At 36.0% G+C, this 21056-nt stretch overlaps 3 protein-coding genes and 1 long non-coding RNA gene across 5 annotated transcripts in view; 1 reads left to right on the forward strand and 3 right to left on the reverse strand.

Moving 5' to 3' along the window:
- Nucleotides 1-209: 209 nt before the first annotated feature.
- Nucleotides 210-2531, reverse strand: LOC142986733 (uncharacterized). Its single transcript, XM_076135345.1, has 4 exons — nt 2438-2531; nt 1701-1865; nt 996-1154; nt 210-377 (listed from the first exon to the last, which is right to left on the reverse strand). The coding sequence occupies exons 1-4, from the start codon at nt 2528-2530 to the stop codon at nt 210-212; spliced, it is 585 nt and encodes a 194-aa protein (XP_075991460.1). The 5' UTR covers nt 2531.
- Nucleotides 2532-3512: 981 nt separating this feature from the next.
- LOC142986495 (uncharacterized) lies at nt 3513-6247 on the reverse strand. The gene is made up of 5 exons (XR_012960382.1): nt 6099-6247; nt 5516-5855; nt 4878-5042; nt 4619-4679; nt 3513-4296 (listed from the first exon to the last, which is right to left on the reverse strand). It is a non-coding gene; the product is annotated as an uncharacterized LOC142986495 (long non-coding RNA).
- Nucleotides 6248-6812: 565 nt separating this feature from the next.
- On the forward strand, nt 6813-17472 carry LOC142986508 (protein Loquacious-like). Its single transcript, XM_076135023.1, has 6 exons — nt 6813-6934; nt 8807-8896; nt 10755-10949; nt 13883-14152; nt 15751-15874; nt 16255-17472. Exons 2-6 carry the CDS (start codon nt 8819-8821, stop codon nt 16587-16589), a joined length of 1002 nt encoding a protein of 333 aa, XP_075991138.1. The 5' UTR covers nt 6813-6934; nt 8807-8818; the 3' UTR covers nt 16590-17472.
- Nucleotides 17473-18130: 658 nt separating this feature from the next.
- LanA (laminin subunit alpha) overlaps nt 18131-21056 on the reverse strand; it is a 58277-nt gene continuing 55351 nt past the window's right edge. The window contains exons 60-63 of one of the 2 annotated variants that reach the window (XM_076135021.1): nt 20548-20787; nt 20092-20253; nt 19492-19723; nt 18131-18943 (exon numbers count right to left, since the gene is read on the reverse strand). In XM_076135021.1, coding sequence (XP_075991136.1) covers nt 18681-18943; nt 19492-19723; nt 20092-20253; nt 20548-20787 — 897 coding nt within the window. In that variant the 3' untranslated portion in view covers nt 18131-18680. The remainder of the gene's footprint in view (nt 18944-19491; nt 19724-20091; nt 20254-20547; nt 20788-21056) is intronic. The other variant, XM_076135022.1, reaches the window with a different exon arrangement.

The raw sequence follows: 21056 nt of genomic DNA on the forward strand, positions 1-21056 counted from the left end.
AAATCTGATCTTTATCATCTAGCACATAGCAGGTCAATTACTTTAAAGAATTCAAAAAACAAGAACAGACCAGTTCAATTAATTTTGAAAATATAGAAGAGTGATACGTTAATTACTTAGGTTAGGTTAGGTACTACTTATATAATAATGAAATGTTAAAAGTGAAAGTAATTAAAACCAAACAAAAAATATTAGGTAGTTGTTTAATTCTATTGCTTTTTAGTCATTCGTTTTATTTCCATGTCCATGTGTGCGCTGCCAGCAAAGTCTATACCGTGCTTCGATATAATAGACACGTTCAAGTATAAGCGTCCTTTTTTAAATGGAAAGTTTTTCGGCACATACGGGATTAGCAAGTCTGGATAACTGTACACTCCCTGAAAATAAACAGATAAACATTTATTAGCTGAAATAAGCTCCTAGCCATGACGACTAGTTGCCCTAAAACCAGCCAACTGTACAGGACTTTGCTTATAGTGTCCAAGTGTTAGCACTGGACAGGTATACTCTATAATTATTTCCTCTTATAGCTGCAGTAAGACGAGTAACCGTCACGACTGTTGAGAGCTCAGGCCTTGGTCTACCTCAACTTCCTAACTCCGGGCAATCCCGATACTATTTTCTAACAGAAAGAGAAGGAATCAATTTCTAGCCCGACCCGGTTCTAGGTTCAACAATTGTGACCTTTCGCGTACTTACCTGAATACCTAAATATGAAAGGAGCTTCATAGTCTTTATACCTAAACAACCTCACGGTCAAATGCAGAAACATCACTCAATTTTAAGTGATGCTCAAAAGTTTTAAAATTTATCTCGTACCTACCTAACTACTAACTATACTTACACGTAAAAAAGAGAGCAATAAAATAAACAGTTGCAGGTAAGAGACGTTCCAGCACTCGGCAGCATATAATAGAATAGTTAGCGACTAATCTAAGACGATTTTGCAGCCAGCGATTAGTATTTTTTAAGTAGTAGTTATAGTAGGTAGTTACCGGTGGATAAGGGCAAGTTAAATTCATCTTATCCAGAGTACTCTTGAGCAATACACCGAAAAACATATCACTTTGTACCATATCACAGAATTTGAAGTGAAACTCTACGAAGCTGGGCTGGTACCTGTTTGTGGTGAACTGGTAAAAGTAGAAGTCTATCTGAAATGTAACCCATATTTAAAATAACACTACATACCTTCGGTTTCGGAGTACATTTAGCAGTAGCTATATATCTATTCAATAGCGTTTTGTTTATAAGAGTTTAAACGCTATTGAATAGATAAACTACCGCTAAATGTAATTACCTCAGAAACCGGGGGATAGTAAGCCGAGTGATAGCCGAGTGGTACCTATAAGTTGGCACCTCCCACGCAAGTGGTTGTAGGTTCGAACCCAAAGCAACACACCAATGACTTTTCGAAGTTATGTGTGTATTAGAAATAATCCCTTGCTCTAACGGTGAAGGAAAACATCGTGAGGAAACCTTGCATGCGTAAAAAATATTTAATATATTTATTGAGGGCATGCAAAGTCACCCAACCCGCACTTGGTCAGCGTGGTGGACTCACGGCCTAACCCCTCCCTCGTTTAGGAGAAGACCATTGCCCAGCAGTGAGACATAACTGGGTTTAAAAATAAGATAGCAGTGGTAGTGATGCACTCATGTGCTTACTTTCATGTAAAAAAATAGTGTTAAAATCTCACCTTTCCATTATTTCCAAATGTAAGGAGACTTTCCAAGCCTATATTGATGTAGTAGCGAGGGTCTTCCCGACTCACCCTTCGTTCAGTAATGTATACGTTCCTCGCGTACTTACCGTTCACGTACTCTACCACGGGACGCTGCAAGCTCATGTACTCGAAAGATAACTGAAAGAAAATCCTACGAATTGAGCACCTACTCTTATATTTGAAGTCGGTCAAAGTTATTAATATTATCTTGTTAAGTACCTATTCCTACGCAATATGTGGACGGTACCTAAGACAACGCACTTAGGTTCGAACCGTCGACTTTTAAAAGTTAAGTGTACCTATATAAAAATAATTATCACTAGATCACTACTTCTAACGTTGTATGAAAACATCGGATTAAAGTTAGCGAGTATTTTAAACACTTTTTAAAGGTATACAAAGTTGCCAACTGACATTTGGCTAGCGTGGTGGACTCGAGACTTAAATCTCGGCTTTGCGCCAACCGGGAGTCGAAACCGATACCTCGTTACTAGTTATCAGCAGTCGCATACACTGCCGCTCAGACTAAAGTACGGATAGATAATATAATATTTATTTTCTTATTATAACTTAAACTTTCGCGTTGCGTTATTAATAGTTATCTATTATGATGCGTCATTTACAAACGGTCGCTTTATAAAAAATAATTACGAATTTAAAAAACTACAAAATAAATACATAAATATTTTAGGTAGGTACGGTCTACTCACACTACTAAAACTCGAAGTAAAATTAAAAAAGAATGTCCACACAAACGTATACTTTTTCATCTCGTTTACAAAACTTGTAGTTTTACACAACATGATGTCGAAAAACGTATGGTACATTTAACTAAATACATATCATTTATATTTAGATCTTATCTCAATAATTACTCGATGATAAATCAGGTAGGTAGTTATTAAGTATCAATATAATTAGGTACTTGTAGTAGGTAATAACCTGGACACAAATAAATCGAGAGTTCAAGAACATAATTGTCATTATTTATGTTTGGTTCAATTTTAATTTACGTTATCATAACGTATCCAGCGTGTATTTACCGTTTTGGTATTAAAATACTTTAAATGACTGGTCATTTTCTCGTCTCTTTTTTTTACAATATTCTGATAACTTGGAATGCACGACTATCTAAAGCAGTGGTTCCTAACCAGTGGTCCGCAGAAGACAAAAATGGTCCGCCAATGATTTTAAAATTTTAAATTTGAAGGATGATTATTACACTTTATTTTTAATATATGTACACAGTGGTCCCAGCTAAAAAGAATAATAAAATAGGTCCCGGACCAAGAAAAGCTTGGGAACCCCTGATCTACAGTAAGCATTAAGATTTCAGTGTATCTCTGTATACCCACAAAAAGAAGCTCCAGCAAATATTCGTTTTAAAATGTTGTATGCCCTCACCATTGCGTCGTCACAGAGTTATTTTACAAGGTCTCATAGTAAAAACGTTTACGATAATTTAATGCCGAGATATTTATCATTACATTATTTTCAAGGTTCTTTTTACATATGTATATAATATACATATACTAACCCAAAAATGCTATTTTAAAACGTTAAATTAGATACCAATTTGAATAATTTTCTCCCTATTTAATGAGCAAAAAAGAAAAATTAATCATGTTATTTTCATTTCAACATTGTCAAGGAATACTTAAAAAGTAATGAAGAAAAGGAAATTTGTTGTTACCTCATGTTTATAATATTATTAGAAAACATCAAACATTTGGACGTCACAGGTCAAGAGCTAGACAATGTGTAACTATCGCATTTAAATTAAACTCATTCATATTCAATTTGAGAAAAATTTGAATACCTCGTTTTACACATAATACTAATAATGTAATGTGCATAAATTGATATAATTAAATGCTTAATAGTATCTCTAACAGACTAAAATCTACATTACTTAAATTATGCAACATTTATGAGGTGTTTTTTTAATAAAACAAATTACTTACATAGATCGTATCATTAATATAATTTACATATAAAACTAGCGGACTAGCCCGACTTCGTCTAGGTCTACATTTTTATCCCTTTGATCCCAATCACGTAGGAGTATTGATCCCATTGATACCATACACTAATAACTTTGGCCCGACAGTGACAAACATATTTAAAAAAAAATGTAACCAATTTAGTTCAATGTGAAAAGTTATGTGAGTACATAAATTTTAGTGGTTTTAGTGATTTATATTTATTTATATAGATAAAGATCAACGTACGTGGTGTGTGTGGAATATATTATAATACTTTAGTGTTTAGGCATTCCTAAACACATTTTTACTATCGAATTTCGTCGAGTAGGCCATTTTCGCTGTTTAAATTATTGTAACGATCACTCTTTTGTAAATTAGCTCTATATGGGCTCTGAAGGTAGTTTAGAAAGTAGTGGTAAGTAGACTAGTGTACGGCGGTCGAGGTGTTCATTGGGCGGAGCTGTAGCACCTCGACAGGGTGACGCGAGTACTGCTGCAGGTCTGTCGTGGGCTGCGGCGTGACGTCACACGCCGCGCGCATCAGGACGACGCGCGCATTCAGAGCACGCACCGCGGCGCTGGACCTTCAAAACGAATACGAACATTTTATTTGAAAATCTAATCATTTATTCATTCAGGTGAAATGTTGACACTAATGATAGTCGTTTAAAATGAATGCCTCAGAGACGATATTATAATTTCTGCCAAATTAATGCTGGGTTCCTTTCCATTTACTCCGAGGAATTACTGAGAAACCCACATTCATAACAAATACAACAGCTACGTGAAAGTAAAGCAGGAATACTCAATCTGGTGTCCCAGAGCACCTTCTTCTAAAAACAATGGATTGTGTAGTTTCAACTTGGTTTGAAAATAAATACTTGAAAACTAAAATAATTTGCTTACCATGCTCCACCAGAATACCGGCTATTCCACCATTTTCGACTCCTAATAGCTTCAATCGAACCTGAAAATATACATAAGTATAAATTAATAATAAGAACAAAACTAAGTAGAAATAAGCTCTAAATACATACATAACATCATGCTTTTCTTCAACAGCAGTAGGCAGAGACCGAAGAAAGGCACTTTGTATGATCCTTACAAACTTACATTGTCTCATTACAAAAAAAAAAATAAAAGTACTAAGGAAAAAACTACCCACCTTTGCATATTTCTGAATGGTTTTGGCGAAGGTTTTGTTACGTCAAGTCCTGGCTGCAGCACTAGTGGGGGCGGCTTGAGTTGCTCGCACATCAACCTCATTGTGTCCCTGCATACCTGGTACCACAGAGAGGGTGGACAATTTTATGTTGAATTTTTCAGTACCCTGAAACAGAGGTTTTCAGTAAATATTAGAAAGTATATAAAAATATTTAGATTTTAGTAGGCATTAAGGGAATAGAATATTATTATGTAAGACTGCCTAAAGTCTTTGAGATGCAACAACACTTTACAAACACAAAGGTGTATGAATCACACCCACATTTCACCATTTACATTGTAAGTCCTATGTAATTAGGGGCAACCATATGGCACATTACCAAACTCTGAACTACTAATGAGAAATTTTCTAATATAAACTAGAAAACATCAAAAGTACTTTTACCTGACCATGAAATTGAACCTGATACCTCATAAACAGTAATCTGACACAACTGACCATAGAGGCAATCAGTAAAGCTAAAAAGCTATGACACTGCAGAGCCTTTAGGAAAAATGTAATACTGGTTTATATTTGTGAAACCTTATAGGTATGTATTGTCTTGCTTACAAAACATTTTTTTTTCTTTAAATACCTACATCTTGTACTGCTAGACTGAGTATCATCCCACTGCTTGACAAAGACTTTTTCCAAAGATTTTCATGTCTCTTGATATTTGATACCAGGGTCCTATGTATTCTGACCTTGTCTAGCTCATCCCACCACCATTGTTAAGGTCTGCTGCTGCTCCATCACTATCTTTAGATTAAGTCTTCATGACTTTGACTGACAATTTTATTGTTTGTTGCTCAAGTCATATCAGTAATTTTCTTTCTTGGTTCTTCTTGCTTGATTTATCTCACTATCCCATATACGCCAACAACAAAGGTTAGCTAGCCTCTTTCTTCTATCTGAATCTTTCTGAACCTCAGTTTAATTCTGTAAAAAATCATTGTAAATTGTAATTTAGAAAATCGAATAAAAAGACTTGCGCTCGATTTTCAAGTATATTCATAGATCAAGATTAAAGATAGAATGTTCCCTATAAAATTGCGTAAAATTTTGTAGACCCTGAAGCGTAGGATCTTGATAACATTCCGTAGTTATGCTAATGTAGAGAAAAGTTTCGTTACAACCCAAGTCACAAAATGACCACTAAAATTAACAAAATTTTACAATTACCTGTGTCCTGTCATTGAGCAAAAGACACTATCATTCCTTTTTACACACTGTTTATGCACCATTTTCTATGTTTTAGATATTATTTACTTGCACTGTTTCAAAGTAAGATCGCCGGTAGAACCAAAACAAATAAGTCAAATAACACTATATGACAGTATCGGTACTGTGATTCGACGTCTGACAGTTACACTTACACCCAGAAACTAGGAATTCATATAAATATTTTGATTGTAGTATAATTTATTTTAAATTACCAAAATTATTTAAATTGTATTCTATTAGCTTCAAGCTTTGTTATAGTGCAGCAGATATATCGCATTATGTGATTTTATACTTCTTCTTCTTCTTGTCGTATGGTTAGTGGTCAACCTAGTGTTAAAGTTTAGTTTAGTTTTTTGTGTTTAGTTTTAAATATGTATAAGTTGTTTCATTCACTATTCCTGTACTTAAAATAAACCTTTTTTCTACCTAGTGTTAAAGTTGTTCAAGCTGCGAGCCTCCCAAAGGCCTTTGACGTGGCTTAAATTCATTCAACCACTATTCATTCAGTTTACTAACATTATAGACTGTAAAAGTGCTTACACAAAACATTTATTTGTTCTGTATTTATTTTTTAATATATAACTGTATACCAAAAAAAAAAGTAAGTATATTCTAGGAAAATTAAAATATTTGTGCTGTATTTAGCTGGCAAAAGGGCAATAAAATTTTAAGCTGGCAACAAAAAATGGCAAAAATAAGAAAACATGTCAAAAAGTGTTTGGTTTGAAAATCAATAAATCTGTCTGGGCTCGGAGTCGGACGCTGGTACGCAGATTGAATTCAACGAATTTAATGTAAGTACTATTTATTATTTGAATCACTTAAATACAAGCTATTTGTCTTCTTTCGGCGACAGTTATCAAATTTTTATGCCGGCTTATTTTAGTGTATTTATTGCAATTTGTATAATTTTCGGTTGCCGGCATTTTAATGGGATTTTTGTCAGTGGATCATAACAAAAACATTACATTAAATCATCTTAGATAACCGTGTTATTAGGTATATTATAGTAGAATTCGTATTATTGTTATAGTGATGCATCTAGGACATAATATATAGGTATCTAGGTAGCATAGTTAACATAGGCAATACCTGCCTCTAAAATGGCTGGAATCGATCGATCGCTTGGTGCAACAAAGGAATAAAGTGTTTGTGAATTAAACGAATAGAAATCTAACAGTCTCCAGTCAGAGGAGTCTTGTAATAGTCCTCTATAATCTATATTTCTAGGTCATTATAGATTTAAAAAATATTTTTTCTGTATACGCGGCAAAAAAATCGGGCTTATTAAATAAACTAGCTGACCCGTGCGGCTCCGCTCGCGTGAATTTCGTACTGTTGCTTATTCGTTTGAGCACGCGAATTGCGAAGCACTCGATACACATAAAAATGCTAACAACTCTTTTGTCATCTAATGGTTATATACGAAAGGGACCCGAAGGGCACACAATGTGACACAGGCTCAGGCAGGCCTGATTTCCTGTGGTTACCTTCTTTTCCGCTCTCGTCTGTATCCGTACCAGTTTACAGTGTAAAATATAATACCTTATTATAGACTGACCATTGCTTACCCGTCTGGATTCAGAATATTATAATAGGTACAGACAGACCTATCTGCGCCGGAGCTCTTCACACGCGTAATAATGTTTACTTGCGATGATACGTCCGAAACCGCGTAACCCGTAATTATTTTTTATATATCATCCGTTGTTTATTTTTTAAAACTTACCACGTAGTCTGTTTCATAGCTATACAATTTATTTCCTTAATGCAACCAATTAATTTGGTTATGTGTTTCGAACAACAACGCCATCTGTTAGTTGCGGCGAACAACAAACGAAATTACTCGATTGCCATCTAGGATATCCCGACCGCACCGGACCCACGTAAACCAACATTTTTGTGTAATATATCATACAACATTTATGTTTAAAAATCTTATAAATGTATAGCATGTTTCAAAGGTATTTTTTTACAATAAAGCCATCAAAACAAATTAATTAGAAAAAACATGCTTTGTTGCGAGCTATAACGCCATCTATTGGTTGGTGCGAACAACAGGTATCGATACGGCAGGCGCCGCGTTAACTTTATGCGAATGTTGTGAAATGGATTGTAACGCCATCTATGGTCTCTATAGGGAAACGCAGGTTCAAACGATTTCTACGTATATTTTTCAATTTTCTAATTTTTTTTTAAATTTTATGCTATAAAAAGTATCCTAGGAACTGCTCCACTACTTAATCTATGCATATACCAAATTTCAGTGCATTCTATCCGGTAGTTTTTACGTGATAGCGTCACATACAGACGGAGGACAGACAGACAGACAGACAGAAAAGAAAATTATAAATTGCAGATTCGGTATCAGTATCCGTTACTAAACATCCCCCATTGGTTTTTTTTTAAATATATTCAATGTACAGAATTGACCTCTCTACAGATTTATTATAAGTATAGATTTAAAGGACGCGCTACTTCGCACTTGTTCTATTTGAGTTAAATTAAATGTGGGCTATAGGACTTGATATAATAAAAGTCTTATTATTGCTGTGTGAAATACTTGGGAGAAGGAAATAGACAATCTTTGTTCCCATGGAGCCACAGTCTCTCCTATACAATACAGAGCTTTGAGCAGACAATATTAACACATAGCCTTCTTCCAGAACGAGGTCAAGATGAAGACTGCTGTGACGGTGCTTCAGGAGATGATGGTGAAGAAAAACATGATGCCGGAGTATGAGTGCATCGCTCAGGTATGTACAACGTTAACGGCTTACATCCTATCATCTATAGGAACTCTATACCTATAGGAACGTAAATGTCCCATTTCATGTGATTGTGTTCTACTTTAGGTCCAGTATCTCCTGCTTTCAGTAACTATGCCTATCGGTAACAGCATCCTGTTTTAGGGTCTCTGTATCTAATTTTGGAATAAATATCTGTATACTGTAGACTACCTAAGTCCTACTTAGGAATACAATGATTGCGATGTTCCAGTTTAGAGTTACCGTTACGAGCCTTACCTAAGGCTAAGATTTCCCACATTTCAGGCTTAATTATAACAGTTACTGAACTATATCTCTCTTTAGTTTTGTCTTAATCTAGTATAACCGTCTTGCTATCTGAGGTTTAGTATTTGCATTTATAGGCATCTGCTAGTTGTGTACCTTCTTTTCATGTACTATTGGTCTGCAGTTATCCCGCTCATGTTATTGATAACGTTCCAAAATCCAGCTCCGATCGAAATGTGTGTATCAACTGCAGTTATTCTGTATATTTAGATAATCAAATAGAATTCATTACTTTAGTACCGCATAGTTAGATATTAGTTAATATTACTCCCATCTTGTGGCTACTATTTAGTCATCTTGTTCGGTCCTTACTAATATGTTCATCATTTTTAGTATTATATTTAAATAAATATTACAAAACTTTAACCGGTTAGACTACAAGCAAAAGCGAGTAACCCCAGACTTCATACATCATTATAAAAGTATATACAACAGTTTACGGTGACTTAATAATACTTAATACTGCAATTGTTACTGGCTATTCAGACATTGTAAAACAGATTCGAAGGGGCAAGCTTCATTGTTCCTCTACATCAATGAATGAAATACTCGGTTCCCATTAAACAAGATCTTTTGAAAATGTCCCCTCATTACGGATTAAGCTTTATACAGACCTTTTATCTGACCCCTTATATAATACGAACAAAAGTGAATGAGAAACATCTGCGTATAAACTGGATACAGTTATTTAATTTTGCAAAGATTGACCTATATTTCTGCATTATTTGGAGCTCAAAATGCTGCAGGAACAACATCTGCTCTTGTGATTAGGGTTGTTTTATACTGTACACAATACTAATTGTACATCGGTCAGACGGTTGGTTCTTTGTGAAATATAAAGGGGTAGATGACAGGCAAGACCGTATTATGATCGGTTTAAATGCAGTTACTAATACAGGCTCTTTATTCTTTGTTGAAGTATTTGACTGCTTTGTATGATGGCCAGAGATGCTTTACAGATTAATAGCTACTTTGAAAATTGTTACTACAGTGGTCAATGATAATTCCTTTTATAATATGTTTGTAACTGCCGGGACAAAGTTTGTTTAGGATCGATGGGATCATAATTCCCATTGGAATGTAATCTATGGGATAAATTTGTACTATTATGAGACGAAATTGGCCCAGTCCGCTAGTATTCAATACATTTTCATTCATTGTTCACTAAAATTACATTTATAAGAGTGCAATCATGTAATAATCAGATACGGTAATATATAAATAATCGTGATCCAGTGACCCGCACATAAATACTGTCATTCATTGACATCTGAATCAATAAAGTTGACCCTTCGTAAAGAAAAGATAAACAAATTATTTAAGCCAGGGTTACATTGTACAATTGCAATAACCGTAGCTCCATGTTCAGGGTGAAGAGGACGAGTATCTGTTCTAAACTTGGTTATAAATTTATCTATATAATTGTGTATTTAGAAGTATATAAGTTTATAATTTTTCTAGTTACTATAGTACAAACCCTGCTTAGTTCGGAGTCACATGTGTGGAGATAATGTACATATCATATGAGTATGTTTAACAGACTGGGCCGCAGCATCAGTCGTTGTTCGAATACCGATGCCTGGCCTTCGGGGAGGTGGCAAAAGCCGCTGCTCGGTCCAAGAAGGAGGCCAAGCAAGAGGTGGCTCGTGTGATGCTGCAGAAGCTCTCCGCCAAGGGTTATCCCGTACCACCACCGTTTGGCCTTATGCCAGCCACTTCGATGCTTGACGGTGATGTAAGTTGTATGTTGAAACTTATCAAATATTGCTGGTGAAATGATTGCTGCTGTTGAGTTTTTGGATATTTTTGATTATATTATTATGGCGAAGATGTTTTTCGAATATTAAGTTGGCTGTTTACTAGGGAATGTTAGATTTATATTGCATCTTGAGTGATTATGAACAACAATCGGATATATTATAGCACAGTGTGAAAGGAGTTTTTTGACGAGCGATTAAATATATCTCAAGATGTAATATATAAAAATATCATATCCCATAGTCATCTGCCGGCTCTATAATAATATCGGCATTGATTTATTGCTAAATTATAATGTATACAATAGGGTACTTGACTACTATTGAATCAGCTACTTTCTGGGAATTACAAATAAGTTTAAATACAAAAATAATAGTGACTTAATACGTCATAAGTAAAGTATTTTCGTTGATTTCAGATTAAAGTATTACTATTAGTATGTTTTTTCCAAATTTAAAGTAATTGTTAGAAAGAAATAACTTACCCTAAAAATTGTTGATGTTCATTTTTATCTGTACAAGTTAATTTTTCGTTGTCCCAATCAAGTACCCTATTTGATAGGTTTTTCTGTGCTAAGCAGGTGTAAGTGTGTTTGTGTTCAGAAACATATAAGTAAGTTTATCGGCTGTCTGGCTGCTACATGCTGTGCTTAATTTAGAATCAGATGATTTTGTGTGAACCTGAAATATCTATTTATATTTCATTGTACAATATCTATCTTTTTAATAAACGTGTAAACTCTGATAAGTTATAAAGTGTTTTGTCTATATTGCTGCTTTGATATATTACACATAATTGACGTTTAGTCTATATTGCTGATTGTTGGGAGCACGGTCAATTAGTGTATCAACCACATTGTAAATCTTTTGGCGATAGAAAAGAGTGGCCGTGAGTTTCTTGTTAGCTCCTTTCATAATTCTCTTCCTCCTTTCCGAGCTAGTGGTAGATTCAGTAATTGTAACGACTATCATAATTGTCAATGTTTGACCTAAATGAATGATTATTTTGATTTTCTCTTTCAATCATCTACAGTTTCAACATTGATTGAAAGTAACAAAACACAGTTTAACTAATCAGAGCTTATAGAACGTTTATAAGTGAGACAGTGGTTCTTTCTTAGGCCTTAAATTACTGGGATAATGAAACTGAATTTATAGCAATAAACCTATTATTGCACCTTTTGGACTTAATAAGCACTAGCTATTTGGATAAAAAGTCACAAGTTTTTTGGCAAGTAAATATTAAATACTCTTATTCCTCTGCGAAAAGTCAATATTTCTTTTTATAAAAAAATTGTTTTGTACCGTGATTTGGTGTTATAGTTATATGCAGGTGCTATTTTCAAAATTTCTAACTGATTGTTGATTTTCATCATACAAAATTAGTTGTGTGAATAAAATTAGCATAAATGGGGTTAGTTCTGTAAAAAAGAAAATAAAGTGAATAATTTATCAAAGGAGGTAAGGTTTGTTGTGTTATATATAATTTATGTAATCTAATATTTAATTTTTGGCTTTCGTTTTTTTATTTATGGTTTTTTATATCATGTTTGCTTAAAAATCATAATAATTTAAGGGTGGCTGTCTATATTAGTATATCTACTGCTTTGATAGAAACTGAGTGTTGGAAAACTTGTTAATTTCATGTGCTTTAAAGGTAAAGATATCCTTATGGCATGACTGCGTACATAGGGTGCTACATTTCAATACAATTTAAAATGGAGTGCCATATGCACCGCAAAACTAAGTAAATTTGCAAATATCACTAATTTAACCCACCCCATTTTGTACAAATACTTTGCCTGTACCTATCATTTGAACAATCGTCTGCCCTCTGTCTTACTAAACACCCTGAATTATTTGCTGTAAAATATTTTCCTGCTTATTTTATCATTAAGAACTATTAATTTTTAATAGATTTTGAAAATACTACTTTTTTTTTTAAATTTTTTTTTATTTATTAGAAATTTTAAACATACTTATTTATTTTATTTCAGGGCAGGGTTTACTTAATCTTCGAGTTATCATTCATTGAGATGCAACGTAAACAAAAACTACTTATGCTAGCCCAGTTGGCTACAGAAAAGCAAAGATTGAAAAATTTGCTGCTTGAGGAAAAAATCTTGAAAGCTTCAATCAATTACAAATGATTTTATTTGATTTGATTTGAATAAACTGTGTGTGATGTCATAATACAAGATGGTTTTACTATTATCTACCCACATATTATTATATAGTTATTAATATTGAAAATTTCTAATGATTTATAATGTTAATAGTAAGTTCGCTTAACAGAGTTTCGGACCTTAGGCCTTATTCGTATGGGCGCTAAAAAAAATAGCTTTTCTTTCAGTACAGTCAGCATTATTTTAAATCATACTTTTGCAAAGCTCAGTAGTTGTAAAATAAATTAGAAGTTTATATGCAATTGTGAAGTCCGGCCACGCCTTAACATTTATATGAGATCGTTGCGACATATGTCGTGGGACATCGTAGTGGCTATGTATAACTACCTAATATATCTATTATACTAATTATTAGTAATATTTACTAACTTTTAGCTTCGTTTAGATTTGGATTATGAGTATCGACATCTAACTAGCTAAATAATTCATAAATTGTCAATAATTTTATATAGATCTAGTTCAATTCGCGGTAGTTAACACTTGTAAAATTGTGAGAAAGTTTCGAAATTGTGGTCCTGTCCTGAACGGTCTAAGCGAAACTTCCACCTCATGCATACATTCTTAAAACGTGCTTGATACTTGCGGTATTTGAGGCAGAATCAAATGGTCAATTCAAAGAGTTTTTATCGTGGAGTAACTTGAAGTCGCTGAAGCATATAAGGTGAAGACTAGGTACTACTAATACTTACAGATAAACAGCGCTTAATATGAACGGTTATGTACAGATCACACCATGTAGTCCAGCCGACACGCGCAGCTACGTGGCGCTGATGAAGGAGCTGTGCCAAGAGTACAAGCTGCCGGACGTGGAGTACGAGCTGGTGGGCGACACGGGCCCGCCGCACCTGCGCCACTTCACCATCAAGGCCCGCATGGGGCAGCACGAGCGCCTCGCAACCTCCACCACTAAGAAGAACGCTCGCCAACTCGCGGCCGAGAAACTGTACACGTACCTGCGTGAGAACCTTCAGCGCGTCACCAGAGACTTTGATGAGGTTGTATATCTGTTTAATTTAAGCCCGTAGCCAGTTGCGCTCACCGGTCTGACATAGATCTGTGGGTGAAGCAACCGTTGGCGCGGTCATTCTATAGATGGGTGACCGCATAGTGGTATTTGAGCTGGGCGTCTCCGTGCTTCGGAGGGCACATAAAAAGTCGGTCCCGGTTGTTGTCTACTAAGATAACAGTCGTTAGGCCATGTCAAAGGCCTTACGGGCGGCTTGAACAACTTTGACACTAGGTTGACCACTAACCATACGATATGAATGAATGAATTTAAGCCCGTGTTCAGAAGGAGCAAAATCGTTTCCTTTGCGCGTTACTGAGATACTAGGGGCCTGTACATCACGTCTACAAGTCGTACGTGTTCGAAACGTGTACGTAGATTGCGTGCAATTCGCCGGACTCTCGATTAACTTGTTTTTCGCGCGAGTCGAAATACTAGAGACGCCATGTACGCGCGAAGTTCAGTATGGACACACATATTGAGAGAAATGGACAGCCAGAATATTTATACGGAAATGTTTATAAACGTTGTAGATAAAGATATCATATGCGAGAAATATGTTGTAATATTTTCTACTCCAGATGCCTCCGCAGAAAAGGAGAAAGGTGATGGTTAGTAATTGTTATAATTTATTTATAATTGTACAGAATGATTCGTATATTTAATTAATTAAACGTCATAATGTACTGTGTATTATCCGTCAGAGTGTATATCCTAAAACTGGCAGAAATCTGCCAACGGCTTCTAAACAAGGTCTGATTATTTATTTTTTAAAAGTAATTAGTTTTGGTTATGTTTTTTATTTGTACATTTGGTGAACAAATAACTATTATCTTTTTCTTTTTTGTAAAAGACAACTCCCGCATTAAGAATTGCTCTTGTGTCGCGGGGATTTTTACAAACATATAAACAACGGACACAAATTACTAACGCACTAATAATTGTTCCGTGTGGGAATCGAACCCACGATCTCCCGACTCAGTGGTATCGGCGTGGCGACTTAAATCGCTGCACCACGGAGGCAGTCAAATGTATTATGAATCAATCAGCACTGGTGATCAATATCCAGGCATTTATCCCACCTAATATGAGGCCCGACTGCACTTTCGGTTTCGGCCGTAGTTTCGGCAGGTTTGCCGCCGAAAACGAAACTAAACCGAAACTCGTGTTTTTACCGAAATTCAGCCGTAATCGAAACCGTACATTCGGTCGGTCACTAACGTACACACTAACAATTCAGTAGTGCGATACTCTACAATCGGTACTGTTGAGTATCGAAAGTTTGACATTTAAAATGCACTGTCAAAATAGTTCCTACGACGCCCGTTAGAGGCGCTGATCAGATTTTCATACATTTTCTGATAACTAGCCGGTTGTCGGTAGTCGATAGTAGTAGAGAATCGAGCTACTGTGGTCCACTGATTAGAAATTAAAATGTACTGCCAAAATAGTTATTGCGACGCCCGTTAGAGGCGCTGATCAGATTGTCATACGATTTTTTTCGACGACTAGCCGGTTGTCGGTAGTCGATAGTGGTCCACTAATTAGAATATGCCTCTTCGCTATTTTAACTAGTGTATTTAACAGGACGATGCCCTGATGCGAGCCCACGAGAAGGCCATGGAACGCTACCAAGATGACGACCATCAGCGCCGTCCCAACCTGGGAATTAAGATCTCCGAGTACCATACTGGTCTTCTGCTTCGTCTCGGTATGAATATAACCTATATCAGCTTATTTTTTTTTAACCTATACTTATACACGTCAGTCAGCTTATACTTTAAAATAATTGATTTATTCTCTCTTCTCCGGGTGGTATAGTGACTGCTGATCACGAAGTCTGGGCTTCGAGTCCCGGTTCGAACAAAGTGCTGTTGTGCTTTTCTAATATATATTTACTAAATAGTCGCCTTGTAAGTCGCTCTAAATCACCTTAGGCCTTTAGTCGCCCTAGAGTGCCCAATATTATCGCAACTGTGACTGGTATCTTAACTAAGTTATCAAACTTGTATTAAAAGTAATATTTAATTATTAACTAATTATTCGCTACTCTTCAGGGCAATAAGTTTAGTGTTTGTGTATATATTTCAGATCGCAGGAAGCGCGAGAGAGTGGTCAACATTCTGACCGAAGAGCGCGAACGTGACGAGCACTCGCCAGAGCGTATACTGAACTCCGTCACTGACATACTGAAGATTGACCTGGAGTACTCCAAGTTGGAGCGCGTGTCTCGCCCTCCGCTCACAGTGGTGGAGCTCAACGGCTGTGCCCCAGAGCTCGCCTTTCACGGCGAAGACCGCGCCGAGTCCTGCCGCGCCGCCCTTCGCTACATACGTCTCGCTTTCGACGTACAACTTGAACCGGAACCAATAAACCCTCTCGATTTCCTAAGCCTCACACTCAGCGATTATTCCGACAGCGACTAAGAAAGCAAACGAACAACAACTCAGATAACCGCTTAAAGGACCTTCAAAGTCAATATTTAACCATATCTTTTAGAAATTTTACGTAGAAGCGGCTAATGGATCAATCTCCAGCCGCCAGTAGTTCATAAATATATCAATACAAGTGTTCAGAGGAAAAGACTTACGGATACATTTCGTACAGCCTAACTTACAGAACTACATGAAATATTTTTGAATCTATATCAATATTATCTAACCAATATTAATGTCTACTAGTTCTCTCCCGCGATTACGCGCGGACTATATTTCTATATGTCTATAACCTAGGTGTTTTCTGATACATAATTACAGTTTCATCAATTCAGTAGTTGATTGTCTAACAAATATCAATATAAACATCCAAAATTCCGTATTTATTATTAGTATAGATTGTGATGAAACAGGCCGATAATATTTTAAATATGATTGTGCCAAATGTGATTGTATTGTAGTAGGTTTTTTGCCATTCAGGCGTTTTTTAGTATTAAGTCATATAAATGTATGAGATAATTTTCATCACAAGACACATTTTGAGTAATTGTGTAATCTAGTCAGACTTAGAAAGTTTTTGATTGAAAACTAATAGTTTTTTTGATAATAAGTGACTATTTTTGCTTAGTGTCTATGATTTCGTTGCTATTTTCTCAAGTTACAAAAAAAAAGATATTTTTTATAGTGTTTTTGGCTCACAAATGTATTTTAGTTATACATTTCTACAAGTTATTCGCACAGTCTTTATGTGATGTAATGTGAGCCGAAATATTTTGTTACTATATGTAAACTTTATATTATAAGTGTCTAATTTATATTTCCATCATGATATCATTGTACTAGAGTTAGTAAGAATAATAAACTTGTAAGACAATTTGTGTTTTTTATTTCAAAACCTCTCAAAACCAAACTGAAATGTTACCTAACTTTTAAGTTGTCACTGTGCATTGTCATATCAGTATTCTAGCAGTGGTCTCGAGTTCAAGTCTCGGACAATCAAGTAAATGTTAATGAATTCAATAAACGATTCACAAAAAAGTAATTCGCTGTAAGCTGCTATAAACATGACACTGGAATAACTAATGATTCTAAACACATGAAAGTAATAATCTACCTCTAGCTGACCCGCGCAACTTCGCTTGCGTCACATAAGGGACAATGGGTCATTATTTTTTCCGTTTTTGTAACATTTTTTATTCGTACTCTGCTCCTATTGGTCGTAGCGTGATGATATATAGCCTATAACCTTCCTCAATAAATGGGCTATCTAACACTGAAAGATTTTTTCAAATCGGTCCAGTAGTTCCTGAGATTAGCGCGTTCAAACAAACAAACAAACTCTTCAGCTTTATAATATTAGTATAGATTGAAAGGACTTGAGTAAAATTTTAATGCCTTAGTTTAAGTTGATCAAGAAAAAAAGCAATGTGTTTATTGAAAAACACCGCTCTAGGTCCACCGTAGACAATTTTACATCATCAAAGAATCGATCGACTAAAACTAATAGCTATAAGAAACAAATAAAACGTCAGTTATTACACATAAAATAATATATATTTTTATAATATTCAGAATACATACACACTGCAAAGATACATTATCATAATATTACATACATATAGAAAAATAGAAAAGATTTAACAGATTTAATAAACTTGCTATTTAATATTTTTGGTTATTATTATTGAGACTTTAATTCTTTATAATATGAAGTATAGAATGCACAATGACATAGGATGAGTGGATATCTGATGGAAGAAGTATTGTAAGAAACAAAGTAAGTTTTCCTGCTGTTGACGCAGTTATTCTCATTTAGCAACTATTACTAAATTTTTTTTTCTTTGAGAGCCCCAAACACGTATTCTTCAAATTAAATCGCCTTCATATCATGAGGCGTTTTTTATAATCAACATTAAACACTATTTGTTTTTGAAAATAAAATTAACTAAACTCCTATACGGGGCCTCTCAAAAAGACACAAAGAGAGACCATAACTGCTCCATTTTTAATGTATTTATGTATTGTAACTATTCAAATTTCATCTCATCATCCAAACGCATCTCCCATCAGACAATCGCATCTTTAATCAAGCGGACACACGCCAATATGCGTGTTCCGTCCAGCAGCCGTGAGCGGTATTTTCACAGCAGACTTCTCAATGACGATGTTCTTAATACAGCCAGTGAAGCCACGGCGAGACTTAACGCCGCGCACCTTGTGTAGTGGTCGTTCGTGCCCGCCGATGTACATGGCTGACCTTGTGTCCGTTGACGCGTACGCACCGATGCCAGGTTTCGAGAAATGCCCGTCCACACCGACGGATACTACGTAGTGTGATTTCACCACTGAAAATGAAATAAGTACATATTAGGACGTTGAACTGCCTCTGTGGCGCGGTCGGTAGAGTGTGTAACTGCTGATCATAAGGTTTCGGGTTAGATTTTCAGGTCGGGCAAAGTACTGTTGGTCTTTACTAAACGTGGATGTATTTCATATAACTCTGCCCACTCCTTTGGGTACCGGCGTGATTTTTTGATATAGATGTTCATTCGATAGGCGATGATAATAATCTTATGAACGCGTGGGATATTTAAAATACCGAGACATAATTATTACTTAAAAAGATGAATGGGGTTTGTTTTTTAGTAACAAAGGGTCTGTAAATTAACAGTTGCATAAATAACTTTTACCTATGATCGACCTCAAAGTTTCAAATAGCAGACAGAGGAATTTAATTGCAGAAAAAACACACGACATACTTTTGATCTTATAGGTACGAATTGAACCCAAAACCTCGTCAGAGTAGGAGCGACTTTTACTTGTAATCACCGAAGCGTATCAGTTTTCTAAGTAGACAACCTATTCAAATGTCAATTAATCTTGCATTTCTTACCGTGTATCTTATGCCAGTTGCCGTCACACAGAGAGAACTCATCGCCTAGCGTGTAGCTAGCCTTGAACGGTCCGTTGCCGTTCTCTACGCTGGCGACCACCTCGTTCTCCAGCAGCTCGAGGATCAGGTAGTCCCTCTTGCCGTGCACGCTGAGCAGCAAACCGGTGCTGTTCCGCGGCCTGATCTCCATTGATATAGATATCTCTTGGCCCACCTTGAAGTTTTCTAGGAGCTGAAATGTAAAATTACAGTAGTTATTTCATTTAGTGTATTGTGATAATGCTAAATTTATACTAATAATATTAAGCCAATAGATGATCATAAAATTGAAGAGTTTGTTTGCTGTGAAAACTAAAGTCCTTGCGGACGAACTCGCGGGTGACCGGCGTGGTAGTAGGGGTACGATTCTAAATTCTGTAAATTTACTTCCATATGTTGTTCAAAGCAAATATAATTATTTATGTGTTTGTAGAATGAACCGTCACCGTTCAGTTTTATTTGGTCGTTCAGTAAACGTGCCATGTGTAAAAAAGAGTCAAGATCTGAACAGAAGTAATAACCCATTCCTTTCTCAATATTCGGTTAAGTAATAGTCGTTACCTTGAGATAATTGCTGTGCTGGTTATTGGAGGCTCCGAAGTACACGCCTTCCTCCACGCTGTCGGTACAACGCAGGGAGTTGACGCGCTCCGAGATGTCCGTCACTGGCTGCCCGTTCATCATCAGACCCTTCAGGCAGCCCTTGAATGGCTGGTAGAAACCCTGGACAAAGAGAACAATATTATAATTACCTTTATATTATTATTGTGTAACTTGGAATGTCATTTTGATTCCATTACGAATTTTTCATTAATAAATAATTTTATTGTAAGTAGACTGGAAACAAGACTGGATTTTTGTTTTAAGTATCTCTACTTTTAAGGCCAGTTTCAAGGTTCATGGATAACTGTCAGATAACCTATCACCTAGCTAAAATGACAGCAAACGTATAAAAACAAAAAATTTAAGAACACAAAACATGAAAAAAGTATAATAAATACAAGAATAAATACTTACACCAAGATGTTGTGAAATGATCGGTGGATTATGTTTAAGACCTCCATAGTAGAAGGGCGGCGTGAGCGTGGCGATGTCGCCGCACGCGACCGACGTCTCGCCCACGAGCTCGGAGTCCACGGCCAGCTTGCCGTGGCTCGCGTAGCGCGTCAGCGTCACCACGTGCCACTCCGTGTCGTTGTACGTGTGCACCGACGAGATCTCGCCCGTCGCCGCGCCGCAGTTGAACACGAAGTACAGCTGAAATATATACGTTTTTAAGTCTACTCTAAACTTCTGAAATACTTTTCGGTCTTAACTCAGGTAACTAGAATCCAAAAGATATCAATCAACTCAGTCTTTTTGCCCTTGAGTTCGTTGATCCTTTCAAAGATTCACTTGAGTGTTCGATAATATATGAGCAAAATGCGCAAAACATAAAATCAGTTCGTACAACAAGACTGACAGAATCAGTTCGTACAGTTCCGCGATTTTCCAATCGTTGCTATTGAGCCTCGAGAGCTTGACAT

Source organism: Anticarsia gemmatalis, chromosome Z (genome assembly GCF_050436995.1).
Source record: "Anticarsia gemmatalis isolate Benzon Research Colony breed Stoneville strain chromosome Z, ilAntGemm2 primary, whole genome shotgun sequence".
NCBI classification, from domain to species: domain Eukaryota; kingdom Metazoa; phylum Arthropoda; class Insecta; order Lepidoptera; family Erebidae; genus Anticarsia; species Anticarsia gemmatalis.

Excerpts from the sequence above, each read along its gene's own strand:
- LOC142986508 (XM_076135023.1), top strand. The coding sequence starts at position 8,819 with ATGAAGACTGCTGTGACGGTGCTTCAGGAGATGATGGTGAAGAAAAAC. Across the intron at positions 10,950-13,882 it reads CTTCGATGCTTGACGGTGAT|ATCACACCATGTAGTCCAGC; the intron begins GTAAGTTGTATG and ends GGTTATGTACAG. Across the intron at positions 15,875-16,254 it reads TGGTCTTCTGCTTCGTCTCG|ATCGCAGGAAGCGCGAGAGA; the intron begins GTATGAATATAA and ends TATATATTTCAG.
- LOC142986733 (XM_076135345.1), bottom strand. The coding sequence starts at position 2,530 with ATGTTGTGTAAAACTACAAGTTTTGTAAACGAGATGAAAAAGTATACG. Across the intron at positions 1,866-2,437 it reads TTACTTCGAGTTTTAGTAGT|TTATCTTTCGAGTACATGAG; the intron begins GTGAGTAGACCG and ends ATTTTCTTTCAG. Across the intron at positions 378-995 it reads TAACTTGCCCTTATCCACCG|GGAGTGTACAGTTATCCAGA; the intron begins GTAACTACCTAC and ends GTTTATTTTCAG.